The sequence below is a fragment of the Heterodontus francisci genome, chromosome 42 (genome assembly GCF_036365525.1).
Source record: "Heterodontus francisci isolate sHetFra1 chromosome 42, sHetFra1.hap1, whole genome shotgun sequence".
Taxonomy (NCBI): domain Eukaryota; kingdom Metazoa; phylum Chordata; class Chondrichthyes; order Heterodontiformes; family Heterodontidae; genus Heterodontus; species Heterodontus francisci.
Genome location: NC_090412.1, coordinates 8702364 through 8728520, shown reverse-complemented (window position 1 = coordinate 8728520; position 26157 = coordinate 8702364). Strand labels below are relative to the sequence as shown.

At 43.4% G+C, this 26157-nt stretch overlaps 1 protein-coding gene across 3 annotated transcripts in view; it reads right to left on the bottom strand.

Annotated features, from left to right (window-relative positions):
* Positions 1 to 26157, bottom strand: part of zswim8 (zinc finger, SWIM-type containing 8) — a 158163-nt gene that overhangs the window by 39737 nt on the left and 92269 nt on the right. For all 3 annotated transcript variants that reach the window (XM_068020508.1, XM_068020509.1, XM_068020507.1), the window contains 10 exons: positions 23580 to 23687; positions 21987 to 22068; positions 20311 to 20431; positions 16334 to 16535; positions 14406 to 14581; positions 12131 to 13127; positions 9664 to 9795; positions 6974 to 7153; positions 2642 to 2825; positions 1157 to 1255 (listed from right to left, as the gene is read on the bottom strand). In XM_068020508.1, the coding sequence (XP_067876609.1) occupies positions 1157 to 1255; positions 2642 to 2825; positions 6974 to 7153; positions 9664 to 9795; positions 12131 to 13127; positions 14406 to 14581; positions 16334 to 16535; positions 20311 to 20431; positions 21987 to 22068; positions 23580 to 23687 (2281 nt within the window). The remainder of the gene's footprint in view (positions 1 to 1156; positions 1256 to 2641; positions 2826 to 6973; positions 7154 to 9663; positions 9796 to 12130; positions 13128 to 14405; positions 14582 to 16333; positions 16536 to 20310; positions 20432 to 21986; positions 22069 to 23579; positions 23688 to 26157) is intronic.

The following is a 26157-nucleotide window of genomic DNA, read 5'->3' as shown; positions in this document are numbered from 1 at the left end:
CAACAATGGCGCCTGCCATTTTAAGCACACATTTACGATCAAATATCCACGCACATATCTCCATAGACGGCAGAATGGGACAGGATTTTCACAGCAACTTGCACTTATAAAGCATCTTTAACATAGCAAAAGGTCCCAAAGTGCTTCCCGGCTATACAGTTGTAATCAGTGGCTGACGCACAAGCAGCGAGTCTGAGGGCAGTTACTGTTCCAATCAGTTTCACCTTCATCCCAACTGTAATTAATGGATCTTAATGACATTCTCGCACAAAACTGAAAGACTAAAGAGTGTATTAATAGATGCCCAATTAAAAAAAAATTAAACACTTGCATTTATTTTATTAGTGTCTTTCATGACCCCATGATGTCCCAAAGCGCATAACCAGTGAAACACTTTTAAAATGTAGTTACTATTTCACAGTGCAGGGAGATCCCACGCACGCGCTCAGCTGAATGTGAAAGAACCTAGGGCACTTTTTTAGTTGCAGAAGAATGGGGAGGTCTCCTGCTGTCCTGGCCAACCACTGACCACCACCGTTCCCCCCCTACCCCCAATCAAATTACCAAACACAGATTAACTGCAGCCTCTTAGCGGGGTCAGGGTGGGGGGGAGGGTGTCACTCCTTTGGGGGCAATCCAGGGCCCTTGGCGGGCCCACCTGGCAGTGATCGCCAATGCCCCTCCCCCACAGCAAGACCCACACCCATCCTCACTAACCCTACCCCCGTCACTAGGGCCTGTCTGAATGACCCCAGCAACCCCAATCCCACTTCACCTCTCCCGCGGTCTCCGAACTGTTTGGCACTGCAGGACCTCCTGCAGTACCAGCAGTCACCACTGCTCCCAGTGGCGCTGCCAGTACTGCAAAGCTGTCAGCCTTCCGATTGGCCAGCAGCTCTTGGAGGCGGGAGTTCGTCCCTTAAAGGGACAGCGGGCAGTTAATTGCCGTGGAATTGCAACATGACCCAACAGAGGGCAGAAGCGGGGTCCTCCCCCCTCCACCTTCTGACCCGCCTCTGGGCCCCCCCCCCCCCCATTATCTTCAGCACAAAATCCAAAGCTCCTGTGAAGCACCAAGGGATGTTTTATTGTGTTAATGGTGCTATATAAATACAAGTTGTTGTTGTATTCACTGCAGAATCAAATGTCTACATACCCAATGCAGCAACAGCTGCCTCAAAGCCAAGTTCCTCATCTCCAGGCATCTCGTTGTTGCGATTACGACTCGGGGGCCTCGATCCAGTTGGTGAAACAACTGAAAAAGAGGCAGAAACTTGTCTAGATTTTTCCGTGTCCTATTGTTGCTGACAACGCACTCGAGAGAAAAAAAATAACCACAGGAATGATGGATTATTCAACTTGACGTTTGAATAAAATCGTCACTTCAGTCATGGCAGCACCATCCTCAATACTTTCCTCTCTTGCCTTCTGCAGATCCCACCATCTCGGTCATGTCTCCTTTGTGAATAACTCAAACAACAGTCCACCTGGACTCATGAACACCTTCCAGATGACTGCCCATGGTCTCTTGACCCATCTTAATGATCGTGTTCCAGGTCATTACCAAGTCAGACCCATGCTGGATTATCTTGGTCACCACGTTCCCTAACATCACACGATGGAGCTGCCCATTTATTGCTATCAAATAAGATTTAAATTGTCACTACCCATTTTTTCTAATGCCAAGGGAGAAACACTCTCAAACATTTCTCATTTAAAAAGAGAAAAGGGCAATGGGGGAAAAATCTACAAAATATTTTCAGTTTGCAAATTCATATCAGGACCACAAACCAATACTTTTTGCAGATCTTTTATTCGCCTCTGAAGAGACAGTGGAAGTTGCCAATGGCTGTACTATTCGGGTAGAAGCAAGAAACTGGGAGACACAGCTCAGAGGGAACGTCAACTGATTGCAATCAGAGTTCTCAAAACGTCTTGCACCAAAATTCCAAAGTAACTGTGTATGGTAGTGAACTTTCCCGGAATCATATTCCTGGTCTGGATCTCCATAGTGAGAGTAATCGAATCATTATTTCGTCACCATTCATTCCAACACTTCTCACCCACCTACTTATTCTCCAGATCCAAATGCCTTGTTAATACTGCGTCTCTCACCTACATTGCGATGTCCTCGCATTTTTCAACACGAGCTATTTCACAAACCGTCAAGAGCTAAACTCAGGCTATCAGAAATAAAAACAACAGAAAAGAGAACACTGAGGGTTAGGGTTAGATAGACGTCTTTAAGATTATGAAGGGCTTGACAGGGTAGATGTAGAGAAGATATTTCCACTTGTGGGGGAGTCCAAAACGAGAGGTTATAATTATAACCAATAAATACCAATAAATCCAATGGAGAGCTTGGGGGAAAATTTACCTGGAGAGTGGTTAGAGTGTGGAATTTGCCAACACATGGAGTAGCTGAGGCAAATTGCATAGATGCATTTAAGGAGAAGCTAGCTAAACACATGAGGAAAAAGGAATAGAACGATATGCAAACAGGGTGAAATAAAGAGGAGCGGGAGGAGGCTCATGTGGAACATAAACGCCAGTATAGACCTGTTGGGCCAAACGGCCTGTTTCTGTGCTGTAGATTCTATGTAATCACACATGACTGGGTAATTGAGTCACAGAAGTTTACCTGGAGTGCACAAGACATCAAAGATGAAACTGGCTAACATGAGTGGCAGGACAGGCCTGTAATCGCAGAAGTTTCCTTCCCTCAGTTGTTCTGCCCTTTCTCGGATTGTATTCATTTCATTTATACCCAACGGGATCTTCTTCAACAAAGCCACAATTTCCGATTCCTGGTATGCAAGTTTAACCTGAAAGAGTGGAAAACTTGATATGTGCCACCGCATTACATTTGTAGGTTATAATCACTTGAAGAAAAATGGATAAACTGATCACTGCAGCCACACAGCAAACTGATGAGATATTTCAGAATACAAAATGCACAGGAGTATTGCAAACATCCTTCCTTCCTTAAAAGGAACCCAATGGCAACCAAAACAGCTGATGAATTAACACTGCATGGTGGGAGTGGAGAAAGTTACATCGAAATTTGTAACAGCAAGTGTATTGAAGTAAATTGAGATTTCCACCCAGCAGAGGGCTGAACTTCTGACGCTTCGGACACAAGTTCTTCACTCAAAAGGCGAGTTTCATTATTTGAGTGAGAATCATTTGGGCTTGGCTGAGCTACTTGCTGAAATGCTACATGTTATCTCCGTCAGGAGAAGATGTCAGAATCAGCAGGTACGACCTCAATTGTTGATGCTGTTTAAGGAACTGTTTGAGCAGCAGCTATGGAAACCTGTGTGGCAGCAGGCTAACCTTCTTGACAGAAGATCACGCAGTGATGAACATGGGAGGCAGAAGAGAACTAAAAAGGTACAGCAAGCCAATTCAAACTGTGCTCTTCTAGAATATCGGGGGCAATTTTAACTTGATTCTTCCATTAGGAAGCTGTTTGAGAGGGAAAGCCACAGGGACAGTCTGGGCGAAGATTGAAGGGTGTTTCAATCTGCCAATTCCCGATCCCTCTCGTGTTGGCCTGGAATCAGATAGCAAATTGATCGATAGGGTGACACTTCAGTAAACCCAGCTCCCATCTCCCCTCTCAAGTCACTGTGAAAGATCCTGAGGCCAATATTTGAGGAGGACCAGGGAAGTTCGCCCAACATTGATCCCAGTAAAACAGGTGATCTGGTCATTTATCTCACTGCTGTTTGTGGGACCTTGCTGAATGCTAATTGTCTGCACATTTCCCTACATTTCAAAAGCACTTCATTGGCTGTGAAGCACTTTGGGACATCTATTTATTACTTTATTTTATTTAGAGATACAGCACTGAAACAGGCCCTTCGGCCCACCGAGTCTGTGTCGACCATCAACCACCCATTTATAATAATCTTACACTAATCCCATATTCCTACCACACCCCCATCTTCCCCTACCACCTACCTATACTAGGGGCAATTTATAATGGCCAATTTACCTATCAACCTGCAAGTCTTTGGCTGTGGGAGGAAACCGGAGCACCCGGCGGAAACCCATGCGGTCACAGGGAGAACTTGCAAACTCCGCACAGGCAGTACCCAGAATTGAACCCGGGTCGCTGGAGCTGTGAGGCTGCGGTGCAAACCACTGCGCCACTGTGCCGCCCATCCTGAGGTTATGAAAGGTTCTATAGAAATGCACATTCTTTCGTTAGAGGACAAGTATTTAAGAGAAATGGGGGGGGGGGGTGGGGAAAGAGAGCAGGGGAACAATGGAGCGATCTGATTACATCGTTACCACTGTAATTTGCACCCATTACTCTGGGCACCATTTCCTTCAGCAGTGCTCCAGCTAACCTTTGGCCTCTGATTCCACAGCTTTTAAAAATAGCAAGAATTAATTGAATATTTGGAAGAAACAGTAAGCTTCATTCTTTAAGATCCAACATTTTCCATAAGCTGGTTCTAAGTGACCAAAATGCAGCTGTCGCTTTTTAAATATTTTAATTTAAAATCTACATGCAATGAATTGCATTAAATATTAATATGGATAGAGCCTTCTAAATAGGATGCATTAATTTCTGCTCATTTTCAAAATAAACCCTCCGTTTTCCAAACGCCTTATTCCAATTGTTTCAAAGTAAGAGTGGAATTCTGCTGAAAGCATTAAAAAAAAAGCTTGCATTTATATGGCGCCTTTCATGACCACCTGGCGTCTCAAAGCACTTTACAGCCAAAAATATACTGGTGGTAGCCAGTACACGCACAGCAAGCTCCCACAAACAGCAAAGTGATAATGACCGAATAATCTGTTTCTGTGAGGTGGGTTGAGGGATAAATATTGGCCAGGACACCAGGGGGAACTCCATTTGGATACAGCACTGTGGAGGAAAACACCGAGCATTCTACACCAGATTTCCAGTTGATAGATCACTAAAGCTCCATGTACTGCCCTCAAAGGAATGCTGGGGCTTGATCCTCAATCTATTACAGACCAGCATTTCTCTGGGGAAGACCTTCAGGGAATGGAGGAATCCAATTGTTTAATGCTCGTCACCAATGGAATTGCAGCCATGAAGCAAAAAAATATAAACAGAGGAACAGGAGGAGGCCATTTAGCCCCTCGAGCCTCTTGCACCATTCAGAGATCATGGCTGATCTGTGACCTAACTCCATATACCCACCTTTGCCCCATATCCCTTAATACCTTTAGCTTACAAACATTTATAAATCTCAGTTTTAAAATTAATTCATCTGGCAGCAATTGCCATTTGCGGAAGAGAGTTCCAAACTGCCACCACCCTTTGCATGAACAAGTGTTTTCTAATTTCACTCCTGATAGGTCTGGCTCTAGGTGCTTAATGGCCGGCACGGACACGATGGGCCGAAGGGCCTGTTTCCGTGCTGTATAACTCTATGACTCCCCTCGTCCTAGATTCCCCATCAAGCAGAAATAGTTTCTCTCTATCTACCCATCTGTTCCCCTTAATAGCTTGAAAACTTCGATCAAATCACCTCTTAAACTTTCCAAATTCCAGGGAATACAACCCTAGTTTGTGTAATCTCTCCTCATAATTTAACCAGGTATCATTCTGATAATAATACTCCCTCCAAGGCCAATATACCCTTCCTAAGGTGTGGTGCCCAGAACTGTTCACAGTACTCAAGGTGTGGTCTCAAATGGAAGTTTGGGAGAGACATGGAGTAGAAACAAAATATAACAGGGGGAAAAAAAATTTAGGGATTTAGCAGCGTTCTGATATCCCACTGATGTCACAATTCTGCCTCCTGGGGGTAGTTCAGGTTATATTAACATTTGACCCCCTTCATTTCCTACCAGGGCTACACTGACATCAGATACAACAATCGATACTCAATACTGTAGTCCACACAGACTGGCTACCTTGAATCTAGGCAGCTCCTCAGCCACTAGAGTCATAGAGAGTCATAGAGAGTCACAGCACTGAAACAGGCCCTTCGGCCCACCGAGTCTGTGCCGACCATCAACCACCCATTTATACTAATCCTACATTAATCCCATATTCCCTACCACCTCCCCACCATTCTCCTACCACCTACCAACACTAGGGGCAATTTACAATGGCCAATTTATTGATTAACCTGCAAGTCTTTGGCTGTGGCAGGAAACCAGAGCACCCAGCAGAAACCCACACAGTCACAGGGAGAACTTGCAAACTCCGCACAGGCAGTACCCAGAATTGAAACTGGGTCACTGGAGCTGTGAGTCTGTGGTGTTAACCACTGCCCGCCCAGTGCCGACTACCAATAGTCTCACATACTACGGTCAGGAATATAAATATAAACCTTTTAAGTGTGATTTATAATTGCCCTTTACCTTTTGCTTTCCAGTTTTGCAATTAATATGAATGCATACCATCTACAGTTTTTGATTGGTAAGGGTATCAAGGGATATGAATCAAAGGTGGGTAGATGGAGTTAAGATACAGATCAGCCGTGATCTAATTGAATGGTGGAACAGACTCAAGGGGACAAATGGCCTCCTCTTGTTCCCATAATGGCGATAAAACTGCTCGACTAATTATAGAATTTAGAGGGAAATGAAGACTATCTGATCGCGTGCTGGCCGCATTCAATTAAATTCACTCTAGAGCTTTTATGATACACATTTTGCGGCACAGAACATCTGCTTAAAATCCTGTCACTTTGCACAGGGCAAAGCGACATAAGTAAGGAACCAAGAGAATACTTTGTTGTTGGAAGCTTCTCCAGGAGACAAACATTTCAGCTAGAAAATTCCTCTGTGTGGCTCTAGCTCGCCTGCTAAAACTTCATCCAAAATGCGGCGTAAACCCCATTCACGTGCACGAACCGGGTTTAAGATCCCGTCCGGCAAAGTTACGGCAGAGGGAGCAGCTCCGAGGAAATTACTGGCCTTCGTATTTCATTACAAAAAGGGATATTACAGTATATGTCTTTTAACTCTTACTCACCTCCAGGGCTTTTGTTGATGCTGGTGGTCTCTGCAGTTCCAGGGAAAACATTCCGATACTATAGGCTAAGTTGTGGAGCTCCTGCCTTTCACTGAGGACTATTAGCAAGAAGGCAACTTTAGTCAGGGTATTGGCGGCAATTAGTGTTTGCTTGTGAGTTGAAACTTTGTTCTTCTTGCCCTGAAAGAGAAACAAACATAGGTTATCAATGCTTCAATATTTCTGAATAAAATTCGACATGAGAATATTAAGGCTAAGGTGAGAAAAAAGATATTCAGCCCATAAGAACATAAGAAACAGGAGCAAGGAGCAAGAGTAGGCCATAGGGCACCTCAACCCTGTTCTGCCATTCAGTAAAATCATGGCGGATCTTATACCTTAACTCCACTTTCCCGCCCTGTCCTTTGTGCCCAAAAATCTACCGCTCTCAGTCTTGAATATACTCAACGACTGAGCATCCATAGAAGATTCACAACTCTGAGTGAAGAAATTTCTCCTCATCTCAGTCTCAAATGAAACTATGACCCCAGTTCTAGGCCCATTCCAAACAGAATCCTTGTAGAGTTAGTCCATCATTGTTGTGTCCCTCTTCCCCATTTCATCTGTCGATAGCCCATTTTAACAATGGCCAAGTGCTTTTCCCCACATTCCCAGGAAAAATAAAGCTGTGCTCTACACTTCCATAACTCTCAATTCCCCTTCTCAACACACAACAATCTAAGAAAAAAATCTTTAGGAATCTGTTCCACACATCTACTGATCTGTGGGAATGTTGCCCAATTTATTTCCTAAATCTGCTCAATGCCTTTCAAACAGCTTTTCTCATCCTCTCAATTACCGTTTCTCACTAGCTTTCAACTGAATGGTGTGTCATCATACCCTCTGACAATATCGCGTGCAATGTAGTCAGTGCCAAATAAAAAAACTGCAGGCAAGGAAACACCAATTACAGCCAAGGTAAAAGAGAGAATGAAGATAGACTTGGCCTTGACTAGCTCACTGCATGCTGTGTTGTGTAAGATATCATTCTCCAGTACTCCCAATCTTCCAGTTAAGATTACCAGAGTTATACAGCACAGAAGGAGGCCATTCGTCCCATTGCACCCTTGCCAGCACTTTGAAGGAGCTATCCAATTAGTCCCACTTCCCACAGCCCAGCAAATTTTTCCTTTTCAAGTATATTTATCCAACTCCCTCTTGAAAGTTACATTAAATCTGCTTCCACCATACTTTCAGGCAGCACGTTCCAGATCATCAGAACTCGCTGTGAGAAAAAAAAACATTCTCCTCGAATCCCCTTTTGATTCCATTATCAATTCCCTTAAACGTCTGTAATGTAAAAGTGACAGCCAGGTAGAAACTCAAAGTTTGTGTCACGCCACTTAAGATGTATTGCTATAATTTTTATCCAAACATATTGAGTGCAAGCTACTATTTTCAGCTGCTTGTCAGTGTGTTCAAACTGAAAAATATCCAACAGTACAACTAGATTATAGTTTGTGTCTTTCCACAGTTTGAGTGCCTGTAGATAACGTTTCAAGCTGTGCAACACAAGGGTGAAATGTCGGTGTCACCACATCCGTCACTTAAGGTGGCAGTAATGAGAGCAATGAGGCGGCGACTTAAAGGATCACTGAAGTCTATTTTCTATATCATATTGTCACCAATGTATTAATACTTCAATTTACAGTACTGCCACAAGTAAATTAAATGCTTTATTATGTGGATGTAGAGTTACATCAAGTCTACAGCACAGTAACAGGCCATTCATCCCAACTGGTCCATGCTAGCATTTATGTTCCAAATGAGCCTCCTCCCACCCCTCTCCATCTCACCCTATCAACATATCCTTCTATTCCTTTCTCCCTCATGCACCTATCTAGCTTCCACTTATATGTATCTATGGTATTCACCCATGCTATTCGCATCAACTATTTCTTCTGTTAGCAAATTCCACATTCTCATCACTCTCTGGGTAAAGAAGTTTCTCTAGAATTCCCTATCAAACTTATTAGTGACTGTCATATACTTAAGACTTCCAGTTTTGGACACCCCACAAGTTAAGGTATTTTCTCTCCAATCGACCCAATCAACCCCTGTTCACAAGCTCAAATATCTCCATCAGCTCTGACTCATATATTACGTTGGCTCCCAGTCCAGCAACACCTTAATTTGAAAATTGGAATCCTTGTGTTCAAATACCTCCATGGCCTCCCTCCCTATCTCTGTAAATTCCTCCAATCCTTCAAGAACTCTGCACTCCCCCAAACCTGACCCCTTGCACATCCCCAATTTCCATCACATCACCATTGACGGCCATGCCTTCAGCTGCCTTGGCCCTAAGCTCTGGAATTCCCTCCCTCAAACTCTTTAACTCTCCTTCTTGAAGTCACTCTTTAAAACTTACCTCTTTGACCAAGCTTTTGATCACCTGTCCTAGTATCACTCAAAGTGGCTTGGTGCCAAATTTTGTCTTATAACGCTCATATGAAGGTGCTTTGGGATGTTTTACTCCCTTCAAGGTGCTATCAAAATACAAGTTGTTAGAAAATTCTAGATATGAATTCACAGTCATTAAAAACTCGGAACAAGGTGCTTAAGAACTGCCGTTCTTTCCAAAAATTCACAATACAACAAAAGCAGAGGCGGGAATCAATTGAACATGCAAGCATTTTTTTTTTTTTTGTTACCTTCGTTTGAGGCTGTTCTACCTTCAAATCCGGAGGGTTGGCCAAGAGGTCTCTGGCAAGGTCAATCGCCAGTCGACATGCTTCGTTATTGTAGCCATGGGCGTAAAGTGCCTCTGCACAGGCAAACAATATCTAGAGAAAAGAGGCTTAAATTACACCTGCTATAATGAACCAAGAACTGACTAAACCTGGCATTGGAAGCAGTGACATCCTTTTTCAAACCACCCACTATACTAGCAAATTCTTCCAAGATACTCATGTCTCAGAGTCAGAAGGGTAATGGGTTCAAGTCCCACTCCAGGAGACCAGAGCACAAAATCTAGGCCAGCTCTCCACTGCAGGCTTGAGGGAGTGCTGCATTGTCAGTGGTGCCATCTTTTGGATGAGAAGTTAAACTGAGGTCCTGTCAGCCCTCTCAAATGGACATGAAAGATGCCACAGAACTATTTTGAAGAATAGCAGGGGGGTTCTCCCCAAGGTACAGGCCAATATTTATCCCTCAATCAACATCACTAAAACAGATAATCTGGTTGTTATCATATTGCTGTTTGTGGGAGCTTGCTGTGCGCAAATAGGTTGCTGCATTTCCTACATTACCGCAGTGACTACATTTCAAAAAGTACTTCCTTGGCTGCAAAGCACTTTGGAACGCCCTGAGTTTGTGAAAGGCTCTATATAAATGCAAAATTTTCCTTTTTTCTCTTCAATTGAGATCATCCATAAAGGCTGACTGTGTGGGCTTGTTTGGAACCCAACTCCCAGAGGTGAAGAGAACCATGTCGGCTTATCCCAGAACAGCACTCAATCACCCCAACTCACAAATTGAGAATTACTGCAAGTGAGATTCAGAGCAACTTACAGACAGAATTCTTGTTTGTTTTTTAAAAAAATGCATACCCCCAACATAGAGGACTAGCATTTGCTAACTCGATTCAGGCCATCTAGTCCAGGCTGATGGTCAAAGACTGGGTTCCAGTGGGAAAAAGACCATAAATTTAAAAGAAAACCTGCAATTACTGGGAACCTGAACTAAAAACAGGAATTACTGGAAACACAGAACAGGTCAGTCAGCATCTGAAACCTTCATCAGAATTTCACACTTGCCTTTTCTCTTTATAGATGCTGACCGGTCTGCTGTGTATTTCCAGTATGCAGCATTAGGTAAAATATCAGTACACCAGATCACAACCAGCACAAGATACACTGCAGCAACCCGCAAAGGCTTCTTCGACAGCACCTCCCAAACCCGCGAGCTCTGCCATTAGTAGGACAAGGGCAGCAGGCGCATGGGAACACCACCACCTGCAAGTTCCCCTCCAAGCCACACACCATCATAGCTTAGGCAAATATCGACTGTTCCTTCATCAACACTGGGTTAAAAACTTGGAACTTGCTACCGAACAGCATCGAGGAGTAACTTCACCACACAGACTGCAGTGATTCAAGGCGGCAGCTCACCACCACCTTCTCAAGGACAATTGGGGCAGGCAATAGATATTAGTGACACCCACATCCAAGAATGTTTTCTTCAAAAAGAAATGAATACTGTGCTTCTTGGCAGACTTTACAGTGGGTACATTGAAACCACGGCTGACATACAGAGTTAGGTCATCAGACGTCCCTTCCAATTGGTCTGGCCACTGGTATAAATGGCAGCACTGAAGGATATTTGTCGAATACATACATCCAGTTAGTGCCCAGGAGGCTGTCACTTTGATGCCAAAATTGTAGCATAAAAGCAAGATAATTGAAATACAATCAGAAACCTGAGGCAGTGAGCCAAGCCTGAAGTATTTCCACTCAAGACAGGAAACAAACTAGAACCAAATTCAACATACATAATCCTCACTCCACCACAAAACCCCCCAAAAATTTCCACACTTCACAAATGGAATAGTGGGCGGCTGACTCATTGTCTCCTGAAGTAGCCTGAAAGCCACTCAGTTGTAAAAGCAGACCACTACCAGCAGTTCAAGGCAGCCCATCACTGTCATCCCAGGACAATGAATGCAGTCATGTTTCCAGGATGTGTGAGTGACTTTGGCCTGTTCCACGCTTCCCTGAAGCAGCCGTGGGCTGCGTTCTCAAACTGCTGCAGTTTTTGCAGGAAACATGTCTCCAAAAATTGAGACAGCTGTTTTTACAACTGAGTATATTGCTGAATCACATCAGATAGCATTAAGGGTTTAAAACACTGGAGATTGGAGTCTGTGTGCGTCAGATCAGGGTGGGGTGACTATTCCCTTCCCTGAAGAACATTAGTGAACCAGATGAGTTTTTTTTTCTACAACACTCTGAAAAATTGGTGGTCACTTTTCTGATTAAGTTCCGTTTCATAACTTGCCATAATAGAATTTGAACTCTCAATCTCGGTTGTTAATTCTGTGCATTAACTACTACATGACCATACTTGCTGTCCATCAAAGGTAAAAGATTTCCTTTTTTTTTTTAAAAAAAGAGTATTTACCTCCATCCGACTCTCTTGCTCAAGTGGCTTTAAACCAGCAAAGATGTCCTGTTCCTCTTCATTGCTTCCCTCTTGTTTTACTTCTTCTTTAGCCACTTCCTGTGGATTAAGGTAATAGACCTGATAGTCGTCCTCGCCTGTAGCAGAGCTCTCGGCAACTTCCGGGCCCAGAGTTTTCGACAAGGAGTCAGTCTCGGCAAGAGCATCTTGCTCTCCATTGCTCATTTCCTCAACCTGTTCTCCGCCCTGCCCTTTTGTGACAGTATTGTTCATTTCGGGATCAAAATTTTCAGCAAAGAAACCTTCATTCTCATCTGGATATAAATCCTTGTAGCTATTGGTTGGGCCATCGTCAAAGTCGAAGGTATTGCAAGCTTCGGCCCCTAGTGCAAGGTTCCCATCGTCCAGGCCGAGTTCTGCCAGGTCGGGTTCTAAAGAACTGTCCTCACTGCTTGTCCGCCTTTTCCCTGAATGTTTGCTGGCAAAGCATTTCCCCTGAGGTAGTTTACATTTGGTTGCGCTCGGCTTATAAACGGGCTTGTCAGCATCCGTTGACGCCCTGCTCAGATTGCTGCGAGAGGCGTCGGAGGTAGCCTTCCTTTTCGCCACACTGTCTTTTGGCCGGATGGCCATTTCTTGCGGGCTCCTGCTTTTGTTCACAGTGGCCAGCTTCACGCCAGCAGCGTCTGGCCCTTGAGTCTTCGGTGGTGCCATACCGCCAGCCTCGCAGGTCGGGTCAGTGCTCTGCACTTCCCCACAGGTCTTGCTGCTCTTGTGCTGCATCGCTTTACCCCAGCAGAAGCTGCTCTTTTTCTCAGCGCTGTTATAGGTGATGCCGGGAATGGGGAACGCCTCCTCCCAACTGAAGTAGCAAGCCTCCACGGCTGGCTTAAAGCCTTGGAAGAGTTTGTCCAGTGACTTACGATGCTGGCCTCTCTTTACAATTTCAATCACCTTCAGGTGCCACAGCCTCAGCTGTGAGCAAAGCTCTTTCCTCCTGCAAAGGCAACATGTCAAACAACAAATAAATCAAACGCTACAAGAAGTTTTAAAGCAAATTTCAAATTGCATGTCATGCAAAGAAAACCCTGCTATATTCAGAGAGAATGCAGCAGAACGGTGTAATCAGCTTTTTTCGTCATTTCAGCAATTCCTTTGCAGACGGATGACTATTTTTAGGTGCGCATTTTAACAGCCCCAATCTATTCAACACTGTGGTCTCCAAGTCTGCATTTAAGCTGCTGTTTTTGCTCAGATGCAAAGATGCATTGGTGCACAGCAGCAACTGCCGAATTCTGCCAAGAGCACTAAAGCCCTGAGGGGTGAGGCTCATTCCACAGGTGGTCTAATACCGATTGCACCTTCCCAAAGACCTGCACTTCAACCTCACAGCCCTATCCAACCGGGAGCGGATGAAACTTGAAGGGCAGGAAAAGACCAGCTGCTCCATCAAGACCACCCCACACTGGGAGCATCAGGACTAGACGACTCCCTTCCCTTCTCACCCTGCCATCCAGTCACATAACTTCCTGGAAGAGACTAAAACAGAGAAAGAACACAGAGCCAGTAAAGGAAAAATTACTCTGGAAAATTTCTCTCCCACTCTGGCAGGTGATCGAAACCCAGTCCAGGAGATGGCATGGAAACAATTCCAGCTTTTCAAAATTGAGGCAGTTCCAGAATTGAGAGAGAGTACTCTGAAAAATATAAGAGTACTCTGAAACTGGAAACTCTTCATTACAGCAGTGATTATGCTTCAAAAGCACTTCATTGGCTGTAAAGCACTTTAGGTACAGAGATCATGAAAGGCACTATATAAATGGAAATCTTTTCATTCAGGCACTGGAGAATTCTAGAACATGACGTTACTGGTGTCAATTTAGTAACTTCAAAAGGCTCGAACACCCTCCATTGGCTGTGGCATGGCTATTAGATAAAACAAAAATCACAACCATCCAGGTCTTTATTTTAAAATCGAAGCTCAACATTGCTACTACTTTCAGTTACCATCCCTCTTCAAATGTGGTCGTGCCTGCACTATGGGCATGGGGGCTTACAGTCATAGAGTTTTCCAGCACAGAAACAGGCCCTTCGGCCCATCATGTCTGTGCCGGCCATAAACCACCTAACTATTCTAATCCCATTTTCCAGCACTTGGCCCGTTGCTTTGTAAGCTATGGCGTTTCAAAAGCTCATCTAAATACTTCTTAAATGTTGTGAGGGTTCCAGCCTCTACCACCTTATCGCGGCTTCTCAATGATTAACCTTTATTTACCTTTGAGGACTCATGGTGGGATCCAGGACCGCAAGCCTCCATAAAACCACCATCTCGTCACACATGCTGGCGCAAGCATGAGCTGCCACTTCCGACTGGCCATTACTGCGGCCTGTGTGACCACTGGCGCTGCTATGGGACGCTGAGGTTCGCACACTATACCACCATCCAATTATCTACAGATTAAAGAAATCAGAACATCAGCAAAACTGCCTGGAGCATAATTAAAAGCTTGACGCAAAAACGGGCATTAAACTGGAGCGTTTCATCTGCGCAAGGCTCTAAATGGACATAATCGACATTTACTGCCTATCCCTCTTGAACTGCCGCAGTTTGTGCGGTCGTAGCGGTTTGATACAACGAGGATGCTTGCTAAGTTACTTCAGCGGGCAGTTAAGAATCAGCCTCATTGGTGCTGGACTGGAGTCACATATAGCAGAGTCACCACTTTGAGGGCAAACAAGACAGCCAAATTGCGCACAGCAAGATCATACAAACAGCAATGTGAGATAATTGGCCATTTAGTCTGCTTCGATTGCAAGATAAGGTTTGGTCAGGAAACCCCCGACTTGATTTGTACCATGGAGCATTTACCTCCACCTCATCAGCCTTCCAGTTTAATGTCTCATTTGAAAAATGGCACCTTCTACAATGCAGCACCCCCTCAGAACAGCACTGAAGTGCCAAGTCTAGACAATTTGCTCTCGACCTGAAGTCGGGCTTGAACCACAACCTTCCGACTCAAAGCTAATCAAGACAGGTGAAAGTCAGTTTATTGGGCAGCAGCAATTTTAACTTGTGCAACAGGTTCTTTTCAGAATGCTGAGTTGGTCAAAAAGGTGACACTGAAGCACATGGAATGAGGTTAAGGATTACAGGAGCAAGGTCAAAGGTAATGCAAGGCCATGGCTGAGATCCTCTTAAATACTACTTGAACAATGAGTCTCTGTTGTTAGTGTGGAACCCTCATCCACAGGGAGGGAATACTGGCATTGTCTGTGAATTTTAAGTTGGCATCAAAATAAATCCAAAGTGTAATTTCAGCTAACGCTTTCCAGTTTCAAGAGGCGAGTGAGAGAGAGCTCAAAACTAACATGTGAACAAGAAAGGAACTACCTACAGTGAAAATGATAAAGTTATACCGTACTTCCCTCTACAGTTATTGTTCTGGCCTGCCACACTCTCGTTCTGGTGACTCACCCAATCAAATTGTGTAATTATAGGGGAAATAAAATTGTCTGGTGCACTCGTCTTTGGCGAAGTTACTGATTACTAAACGATGCATTTGTACATGAATGTTATACAACCAGTCCGAGACCATGCTTGCAATGCCTGGTACAGGCTAGATCACTCCCAGGTGCATGAGTCACAGCTTTGAGTACATGTGCATACAGACACACAAAAACCTCTGCTCCTAGTTGGTAAATGTTTCCTGTGAATGGGAGGCAGGTCCCGCAATCCCCATACTCAATATATTCATTTAAAGCTCTGCTCAGGTAGTGCAAGAGATCCCTTATAAGGCCAGTTTGAACGGTACGCCAGACAGCGTCAACACTAAAGAGAGAGATATTCTATATTCTGAAGGTCCCAAACGAAGCAGAGCGATACTGGCTACCGTGCAGATCTCAAGCTGCTCTCCGTTTCCTAGTTATACCCTCACTGTAGCATCATTGCAATTACATTGCATTTCTGGCATGGACACGATGGGCCAAATGGCCTCTTCTGCTGCCATACATTTTTCTATGTTTCTACTGTCACGCTAAAGTAGCAATACGAATGCCCGGTAGTGACGTTCCTTCACTCCCTCACTGACAGCAGACGACTGCATTACATGCACGGACTTTCTAGATTTAAGTAAACGATGGCGAAATGAATGGGCAGTTCAACCACTAAGTGTTTAAAGGGACTGAATTCGTCCAAAGCCTTACCTGCTCGTAGGTCAAACACTGATCAGTAAGAATTTCAAGAAGGGGAGCTGCGTTACTGTCTCGGCGTTTGAACATCTCGCGGACAATGGATAAAAGATTCCAGATGCCTTCTGGCTCCCTTCCACGAAGGGGTCGCAAGAGGCAAGCCCACTCCGCAGCAGCTGGCGGCTCCGTTGAGGATAAATACAAAGAGTTGACATCACTGCAGGAAGAGTGAAAAACATAATACGACGAGACAATTAGAGGAGGGGGAAATTTGCATGGCTGTTGGGGAAAGAGCAGAGGAATGGGACCAAGTGGAAACTCAGAGTCCACACAGGTATGATGGGCTGAATGGCCTCTTTCTGTGCCCAATGAATGCATCCGTCTATGAATCTAACCGTCGAGCTGAAAACACAACTACGAATTTTAACCAGAGCCATCAAACAATACCTGAACAGAAGTGCGGAGACTTCAAATGATTTATCAATGTGCTTCCTGGCTGCTAAAGAATTAAGAGCACACAAGACTCTGAATTAAGATTTTAATTTTAAAAGTTGCGCAATAAAATATTAAAAAGCAATGTGAATTTTCAGCTGGAGTTAAGGCCAGCATTTATTACCCATCCCTAATTGCTCGAGAAGGTGGTGGTGAGCCGCCTTCTTGAACTACAGCAGTCTGTGTGGTGTAGGTACACCCACAGTGCTGTTAACGAGTGAGTTCCAGGATTTTGACCCAGTGACAGTGAAGGAACAGCGATATAGTTCCAAATGTGTGACTTGGAGAGGAACTTGGTGCCTGTTGTCCTTGGTCACAGGTTATGTTGGTTAACATACACCAGCGTAATATAAAATTTTCGGCATAGTTACGTCACAACCAGAAGGACTTTGACTCATACAATTATCAGCTATTTTATTCTCAAGTGCCACTAAGAAAAGATGCATCCAATTAGTAGAATAGTAGCGAATCGGATGGGGGCAAAAGAGAGGGAGGAACTTAAAACAATTATCACTAGAGGAAAAGGTACTGGAAAACTAATGGAACGAAAGGCTGACAAGTCCCCTGTATCTGATTGCCTGCATCCTGGAGTCTTAAAAGAGGTAGCTGTAGAGATAGTGGATGCATTGGTTCTAATCTTCCAAAATTCCCTAGATTCTGGAAAGGTCCCAGCAGACTGAAAACTGCAAATGTAACACCACTATTCAAGAAAGGAGGGAGACAGAAAGCAGGAAATTATAGATCAGTTAGCCTAACGTCTGTCATTGAAAAAATGCTGAAATCCATTATTAAGGAAGTAGTAGCAGATCATTTAGAAAATCATCACACAATCAGTCAACATGGTTTCATGAAAGGGAAATCATGTTTGACAAATGTATTAGAGCTCTTTGAGGATGTAACAAGCAGGGTGGATAAAGGGGAACCAGTAGATGTAGTGTATCTGTATTTCCAAAAGGCATTCGATAAGGTGCCACATAAAAGGTTACAACACAAGATAAAAACTCATGGTGTTGGGTGATATATTAGCCAGGACAGAGGAATAGTTAAGTAACAGGAAACAGAAAGTTGGGAGAAATGGGTCATTTTCAGGTTGGCAAGCTGTAACTAGTAGAGTACCACAGGGATCAGTTCTGGAGCCTCAACTATTTACAAACTATATTCATGACTTGGATGAAATTACAGAGTGTACTGTAGTGAAATGATACAACGATAAATGGGAAAGCAAGTTGTGAGGAGGACACAAGGAGTCTGCAAAGGGATATAGATAGGTTTAGCGAGTGGTCAAACATTTGGCGGATGGAGTATAATGTGGGAAAATGTGAGGTTATCCACTTTGGTAGGAAGCGTAGAAAAGCAAAATATTATTTAAATGAAGAGAGACTGCAGAATGCTGTGTTACAGAGAGATCAGAGTGTCCTTGTACATGGAATACAAAAAGATAGCATATGCAGGTACAGCAAGTAATTAGGAAGGTAAATGGAAGGAATGTTGACGTTTATTGCAAAGGGGATTGTGTATACAAGTAGAGAAATCTTGTTACAACTGCACAGGGTGCTGGTGAGACTGCACCTAGAATACTGTGTAGTGTTTTGGTCCCTTTACTTAAGGAGGGATATACTCGCATTGGAGGCAGTTCAGAGAAGATTCATTAGGTTGATTCCTGGGATGAAGGGGTTGTCCTTTGAGCAGATTAGACCTATACTCATTTGAGTTTAGAAGAATGAGGTGATCTTATTGAAACATAAAAGATTCTGAAGGGGCTCGACAGGGTAGATGCTGAGAGGATGTTTCCCCTCGTGGGGGAATCTAGAACTAGGGGGCATAAGTTTCAGAATAAGGGGTTGCTCATTTAAGACAGAGATGAGGAGGAATTTCTTCTCTCAGAGTGTGAGTCATTGAGTATATTCAACGCAGAGACAGACAGAATCTTGAACTATAAGGGAGTCGAGGGTTCTGGGGAATAGGCAGGAAAGTGGAGTTGAGGTCAAGATCAGCTATAATCTTATTGAGGGGCAGTATGGACTATTCCTGCTCCTATTTATTATGTTCTTAGGTTAGGTTCATCTGCAATATGGCTGAAGCTTAGATTGGATTAAATCAGATGTTAGGCTAAATTGGATTGAGTCAGATGAGATTAATATGGGCTACATTATCAGAAATGTAATAAATAGAGCAGATAGAGGGTGAAAAATTACTAGCAGAATTGAACGTTTTGATTTATTTTTTAATTAAACTGTGCTCAAGCATCCATTTTAGTAGCTTGGCATTATTACAATTAAAGATGTATCTCCTAAAATGTAATGTTTTATTGCTGGAATATTAACAGTCTCATAATACATGAGTTGAGACAGTGCAAACTGCATAGACCAGGGAGACTGGCAACCGTTGGGCCCGGCACCAGTCTAAAAGGTAGAGCTGCTTTAATAGACAGCCAATCTAGTAGCTAAAAAATTATGAAAGATGGCACTGTTGTGAGACTCCTCTGAATTCGAAGTGTAGACATAAGGGGCTAGATTATATACATCTCCCACTCCACATGGTGGCAATTTCAGTCATCAACAAGGCTCCCGCTGAAGGCACGCGAGGGCACTACTTAACATGCAAAAGTCACAGCCTGGTGACATCATCAGCAGGGTGATCTAATGGCGCCATCGACACCGCGACCCAATATTATCAAAGGCAGGGAGGCAGGTAGAGTGGTCGTGCATTTCGCCCGCTGTCGTTGCTGTGCGCACAACTGGCTGCCGTGCCTGCACCCATAATATGGACTACACGTCAAAAAGGAATTCACTGCTAAGTGCTTTAAGCCATCCTTAGGTCACACTGCAACACAAACATTTCGCACCATTTGACGAAGTTCCAGCAGGGAAATATGACAGTGCTTGACAAATGTTAAACACTCAGGACGTGCATGGATATTGTGATCGATGTATAATTTGTTCTATTCCCAATTTATTTGCTACAAAAAACTGGAAACCTGTGCAAATTCTCCGACAGAATGGAGGGTTTTTTTTTTTTAAACAAAGAAAAGCAGTCACATAGCGCCTTTCACCAGCTCAGGACATCCTGAGTGCTTGACAGCCATTGAAGTACTTTTGAAGTGTAGTCACTGTTGTAATATAGGAAATGCAGCAGCCAATTTGCACACAGCAGGTTCCCATAAACAACAACTTGATAATGACCAGATAACTTGTTATTGTGATGATGATTGAGGGGTCAATATTGGCCTGGACCCTGGGATATAGTGCCATGGGATCTTTTGTGCCCACCTGAGACAGCAGAGGGGGCCTCGGTTTAACGACTCATCTGAAAGATGGCGCCTCTGACCAGTGCAGCATTGGAGCGTCAGCCCTGATTATTGCACTCTCGTCTCTGAAGTGGAACTTGATCCCTTCTGACTCAAAGGCGAGAGTAGGACCCACTGAGCCACAGCTGCCAGTTTACAAACAATACAACATCCTGGAAAGCCAATGGAACACGGGATTAAGAAAAAGCATTACCTGAACACAACAGGAGAGGGGCCACAGAATTTGTGGAGAGTTTTCTTGATGTTGTCACTAAGCGTGGATTCATCAAGGTACCAGGTGCTCTGGTCTGAAGCAGATGGCCCAGCAGTGGGATCTGTCAATAACAATCAACTTTTTCAAATGAATTTAAGGTTTCCCACAGAGCTGGCAACAGACTTAGACAATTTTTAAAACATGCTTGTTTAGCCAATGGTACAAGATATATTACATAGTATTTACAGCACAGGAACAGGCCATTCGACCCAACTGGTCCATGCCGGTGTTTATACTCCACATGAGCCTTCTCCCATTTCACTCGACCAGTTTATCCTTCTCTTTCTTTCTCCCTCATGTCTATCAAACTGCCCCTTAAGTGCATTCACGCTATTTGTCTCAACTACTCCCTGTGGTCACAAGCTCCACATTCAGGCCAAGTGGAGGGAACTGTTTTCTATATCGGGCTGCGTAATACCCAAACTGGGAGTGCTTGATATGGACACTGGATGCCTTCCCCACATTAACATGCCTCGCCTTGACAAGTGCAAGGACAAGAATGGGAATGGCCATGAAGAATTGCACAAGAAATATATTAACTACAATCAGCACTCTATAAGGAGGTTTGGAAGGCACACCTCACTGAACTATTTGCCCCATGATAAATCCATGCTCATTATATTAGCGATAGTTTGTTGGTTTGAAGAGCTATTTTTGTACCTTGCAAACTTGCATATCAGTTAGAGTTATCTCAGTTGTGAGAAATCTCTACTTCAAAAGAATGAAGCTGGATTTGGTTTTGATTGAGTAATTCTTCTGGCATTTGGTTAGGGAAAGCAAGGGGAAATTTCCTCCCAAAACAGAACATTACTCAACACGTATCAGTGACTTTTAAAAAAAAAATCAGCCAAAGACCTTATGAAGGGTCTGTAACCCTATTGGCGACTTTTCTTGGTCTATGTAGGTTTATACATTGCAATTCTAGAATTTCCTAATCTTACATGCTTCTCATTTCTTATTAGTCGCTGCAGTTTTAAGTCTGTAAAACCCAGCCAACGTTTAATAGCCGAGTTAATTCAAGTGTAGCAATACGAATATTTAATATGGCACAGAAATTGCTCCAAGCAAGGCAATATTATATATATTATGGTCACTAGTCTGCAGAGTCTAAATTATGGATATTATTGTAATTACTTGCAAGAGCCAAGTCTGGATGAGAGCTCCCCTGTGGGGTCCATGACCCCTTCAGCAAGAAGCAATCTTGCACCACATTTACCAGTTCACATCCTGTTGTCACATTCCCACTTGGGGCATTTGGAGTTATTCAAAGTCATCCATTATTACCACATACAAACTACTCTAATCTCAAGATGCTGTTGTCTTATTTTACCATTCCCAGTGGCCTGTAGCAGACTCCAATTGTTAATCAGTACTCTGACCCTTTTTGTTTGAAAGCTGAGGCTAGTATATTTTCATTCTTCCCCTTCCCAGACACTGTTTAAACTTCCCTGAAATCTAGATTATCCTGCATATACATCACTAACTCTCCTCTCACTTCTGACCAAACTATAAATCTCTGTTATAAGTGGAAGACCGATATCTGACAGATTATCCATATAGTTTCCATGCGAAAAGGCAGTCAAACTATAAAACAAATTTCACCAGATTTCTGTTACCTGGAGCCCCACAGACTGTGTTAATTGCTGTCGACTGGGATGAAAGCAACTCATCGAGAAGCCTTTGTGCAGTGGGGAGGATCTTCCAAAAAAAGGCAACAAGAGAGAGAGAAATGAACACACACTAAGAGGATATAACAAAACTGGTCTTACTTAATGCTCTCCCATGTAACATGAGTTATAGAGTCATAGAGAGATACAGCACTGAAACAGGCCCTTTGGCCCACCGAGTCTGTGCCGACCATCAACCACCCATTTATACTAATCCTACATTAATCCCATATTCCCTACCACCTACCTACACTAGGGGCAATTTACAATGGCCAATTTACCTACCAACCTGCACGTCTTTGGAGGTGGGAGGAAACTGGATCACCCAGCGGAAACCCACGCGGTCACAGGGAGAACTTGCAAACTTCACACAGGCAGTACCCAGAACCGACCTGGGCTGCTGGAGCTGTGAGGCTGCAGTGCTAACCACTGCGCCACCCACTTGTATGTTTTAATGAGAAACATTCTTATTCTTCTGAACTCCAGGGAGTAAAGGCCCAATTTACTCAGTCTTTCATCCCAGGAATCCATCTAGTGAACTTTGCTGTACTGCCTCCAATGTAAGTAAAGCTGACCTGAGTTCTGCAACATTTTAAGTACTGCTTCAATTCAAGTCACATACAATATACCGGACTAGCTCAACCTACGGTAAGGGCCGTGCTTGATGTTCATTTTTACCCAGTTAGCCTGGAATTTTGCAGGCCTCCAGTTTATATTTTGGCATCTTCGTAAAGCCCAATTTCAACACTGTCCTACCTTAAAAAGATAAAAAAAAAAGTTGTATCTAAATTCGGAGAAATTCAATGCCTGCCTTGCGTACTGACGACAAACAGATGAGGTACCAGCCACAATGGGGTAGGTCTGAAATCTCAATTAGCTTGCATGAGAGTGCAATGAACAGTTGGGAGCTCCGTTCTCAAATCTCGTGCACTAAAACAGCGTCACTCCCTCTTGGATTTTCTCCTGAGTTATTACTGTCTAGTTACCAGAAGTATGGCAGGTGCAGAAATCTTGTGCAGATTTTATTTGGGATTTGTTCTGCTCTTGGGAAATGAGCTGTACAGGACGGTTGACACACTGACTTTTTCTGGTGGCTTTCTGCCAACTTGCCAAAAATCATCTTGTTGCATCAATAGTTTCAAGAAGTGACATTTCTGCACAAAATACATCACTACAGACATCCCAGTAACAAATCTGCATTCTATTGATCAATGGCACAACCGTCAAATTGTATTAATTCCTGTTGCTACCTCTCATAGCTTTAAAACATAATGCAAGACTACACCAAACAATGACCTGCGAAACCGGAGTCATCTCCAGTTTTCCCTTTCCAAGTCTCTCAACAACTCAACTTAGCAAAATGCAATATTTTTTTCTTAACAGGATCATTTTTGACAAAGTTACAATTCAAACGATTTAAAAGCTTCACTCAATAGTTTTTACAAACTACAGTTTTATTCACTCATGGAAACATCTGCGGAACGGTGTTGGGATTTACGGCCAATTCCAAAGATTTTCACTGGTTAGCCAATAATTCCTTACCTGCTGAGGCAATTCACTGATCAAATATTGAGCAAATTTTTGCAGCTGATCTCGCTGTAATCTGGACAGTGATTCAGATACTGGTGCGCGCAAACACACAGCCGAGGCCTACAAAAAGAAAGAAGAATACATGAGTTTTCCCAAGTATAATATTTGCGAATATTCCATGGTGACGTGACAGAAACGTTCCAAAGCCTTCTGCAAGTAGGCTAGGAGGCATTTCAATGAATCACAATCTCTAAAGGGAAGGGCAAAACACTGGCCAACACGTTCTTGTCAAGACTGTTCACGCACGTCTCTCAGGAACCAGACTCGAAGAACGAGACAGCTCAAGAAATGCTGGAAATACTCAGCAGGTCTGGCAGCATCTGTGGAGAGAGAAACAGAGTTAATGTTTCAGGTCTGTGACCCTTCATCAAATGCTGCCAGACCTGCTGACTATTTTCAGCGTTTTCTGTTTTTAATTCCGATGTCCAGCATCCGGAGTACTTTGCTTTTATTTTAGCTCAATAAAACAGAGTGTACCTCAAGAGAAAGAACCAAGAAGATATTCTGAGATTAATTTCATTCTACAAAAAAAAAACTTCAAAAGTCATTATTCATCAAATGAATAATTGTTTTGTGAAGGATAGATGTCCTGAAGATCAATAACACTAATCAATACCTTCCCTCAACAGTCTTGAAGATTTTGATTTCCAATCTATTGAACTTACACTATCTATATCATTAAAGTATCTCGGGTGAAAGATGAGTTACATATCCCACAAAGTAGTAACCACTTCATGAACTAGCATGAATAAACTTGGTAGCTTTTAATCAATAAGGTTATCTGACAACACAGTGGCTGCGGAAAAAGTTTTCAATTTGACAGGAATAATGCAATATTATTGACAGTGATGCACATTCGCAAAGCAATGAAGGTAGACAATACACTGACATTCACCCTGAAGGGGATTCGACATTGACTGTACTCATTAGGACTTGGAGAGTCCACTGGCTAGACGTTCATAAGTTAAGCTGAAAAAAGAAGAATTTGCATTTGTCTAGCACATTTCACAACCTCAGGACATCCCAAAGCATTTCAAAGCCAGTCACGCAATTTTGAAGTGTCGCTCCTGTTGTAAACACAGCAAGCTCCCGCAAACAGCAATGAGATACATAAACAGATACTCTGTTTTAGTGATGATGATTTAGAGAACAATATTGGCCAGGACACCGGGGATAACTCGCCTGGTCCTCTTTGAAATAGTACCATTGGATCTTTTACATCCAGCTGAGAGAGTAGATGGAGCCTTGGTTTAACATTTCAACCGAAAGACGGCAGCTTCAACAGTGCAGCACTCCCTCAGTGCTGCGCTGTAGCGTCAGCCTAGATTAAGTGCTCAATTCTCCAGCACAGGATTTGAACCCAGAACCTTCTGATTCAGAGAGAGTGCCACCACTGAAAAGTTGAACCATTAGGCTTGAATTAGCTATGATCTAAATGGATCGATCAGATTAGAGGGGTTGAATGACCTCCTCCTGTTCCTATGCTCCTTCTGAAGCAGAAGCTCTCTTGCTCTCTCAAAATCAGAAGAATTAATGTTTTTAAATGTTTTACTGAGGCGTTTGAGGCCTGTGACCTGCAGAAGTTTGGCCAAAAACTTGAAGCATCCACAGATGACAACTATTGCTCTGTCAGAAGGCAAAGGTCTCTTGCAACTTCAGAAAAAAAAAAGCACCCTCCAAAGGGAAGACCAAGAGGTCTGGATACCCTGCTGAGACATGGGAAGTGGGCATCACTGGCTAGGTCAGCATTTATTGCCCATCCTAATTCCCTTGTGAAGGTGGTGGTGAGCCGCCTTCTTGAACCGCTGCAGTCCATGTGGAGTGGGTACACCCACAGTGCTGTTAGGAAGGGAGTTCATGGCCACACATCATCTCTTCAGCCTCTGTCCCTCGAGACAGTTATTTATCCCGAGCAGGCTGGTCAAATGCGTTAATTGGCAGATAACTCAAACAGGGAAAATCTAGAAATAATTGCTCCAGGAGAGTTTGTAAAGTCTGTCAGGCAGAAAACATGACAAGATGCTGCTACTTTCTTCCTTGGATTTCAGCAATGGAAAGTGTCAAGGTTCATGGACTGGTCAGAAGCTGAATGCAAACTCAAATATTGACAGAAATCAGGCGAGTTTCCACCCTTAGTATGGAGGTCAATTATTAAATGAGATTGGGGAGGAAGAGGAAAGATACTCATTCTCATTATTCCCGTTCCCCTCCTTCTTCAAGTCTTTCTTCGGGCTGTGTACTTCTATTCTGGCTGAATGGATGAGCTGATGGCCAGCTCTAAAAAATACATCAACTGCTACAAGCTGCCAACAACCCAAGACTTAATTACCCCTCCAATGTCCTCATCCTTGGGATGGTGCAGTGGCAGTGGGGGAAGATGAGAGAGAGCGCAAGAGAAAGAACAGCAACACCTCCTTTTTCAATTAGTTCAACATCAAGCAGTACATTTACTCCAATAAAGTTGCTCTGAAAAGCCTGAACTTTCTTTAACTTCTCATATAACACTGCTATGAAGGCAAAAAAAAAAATA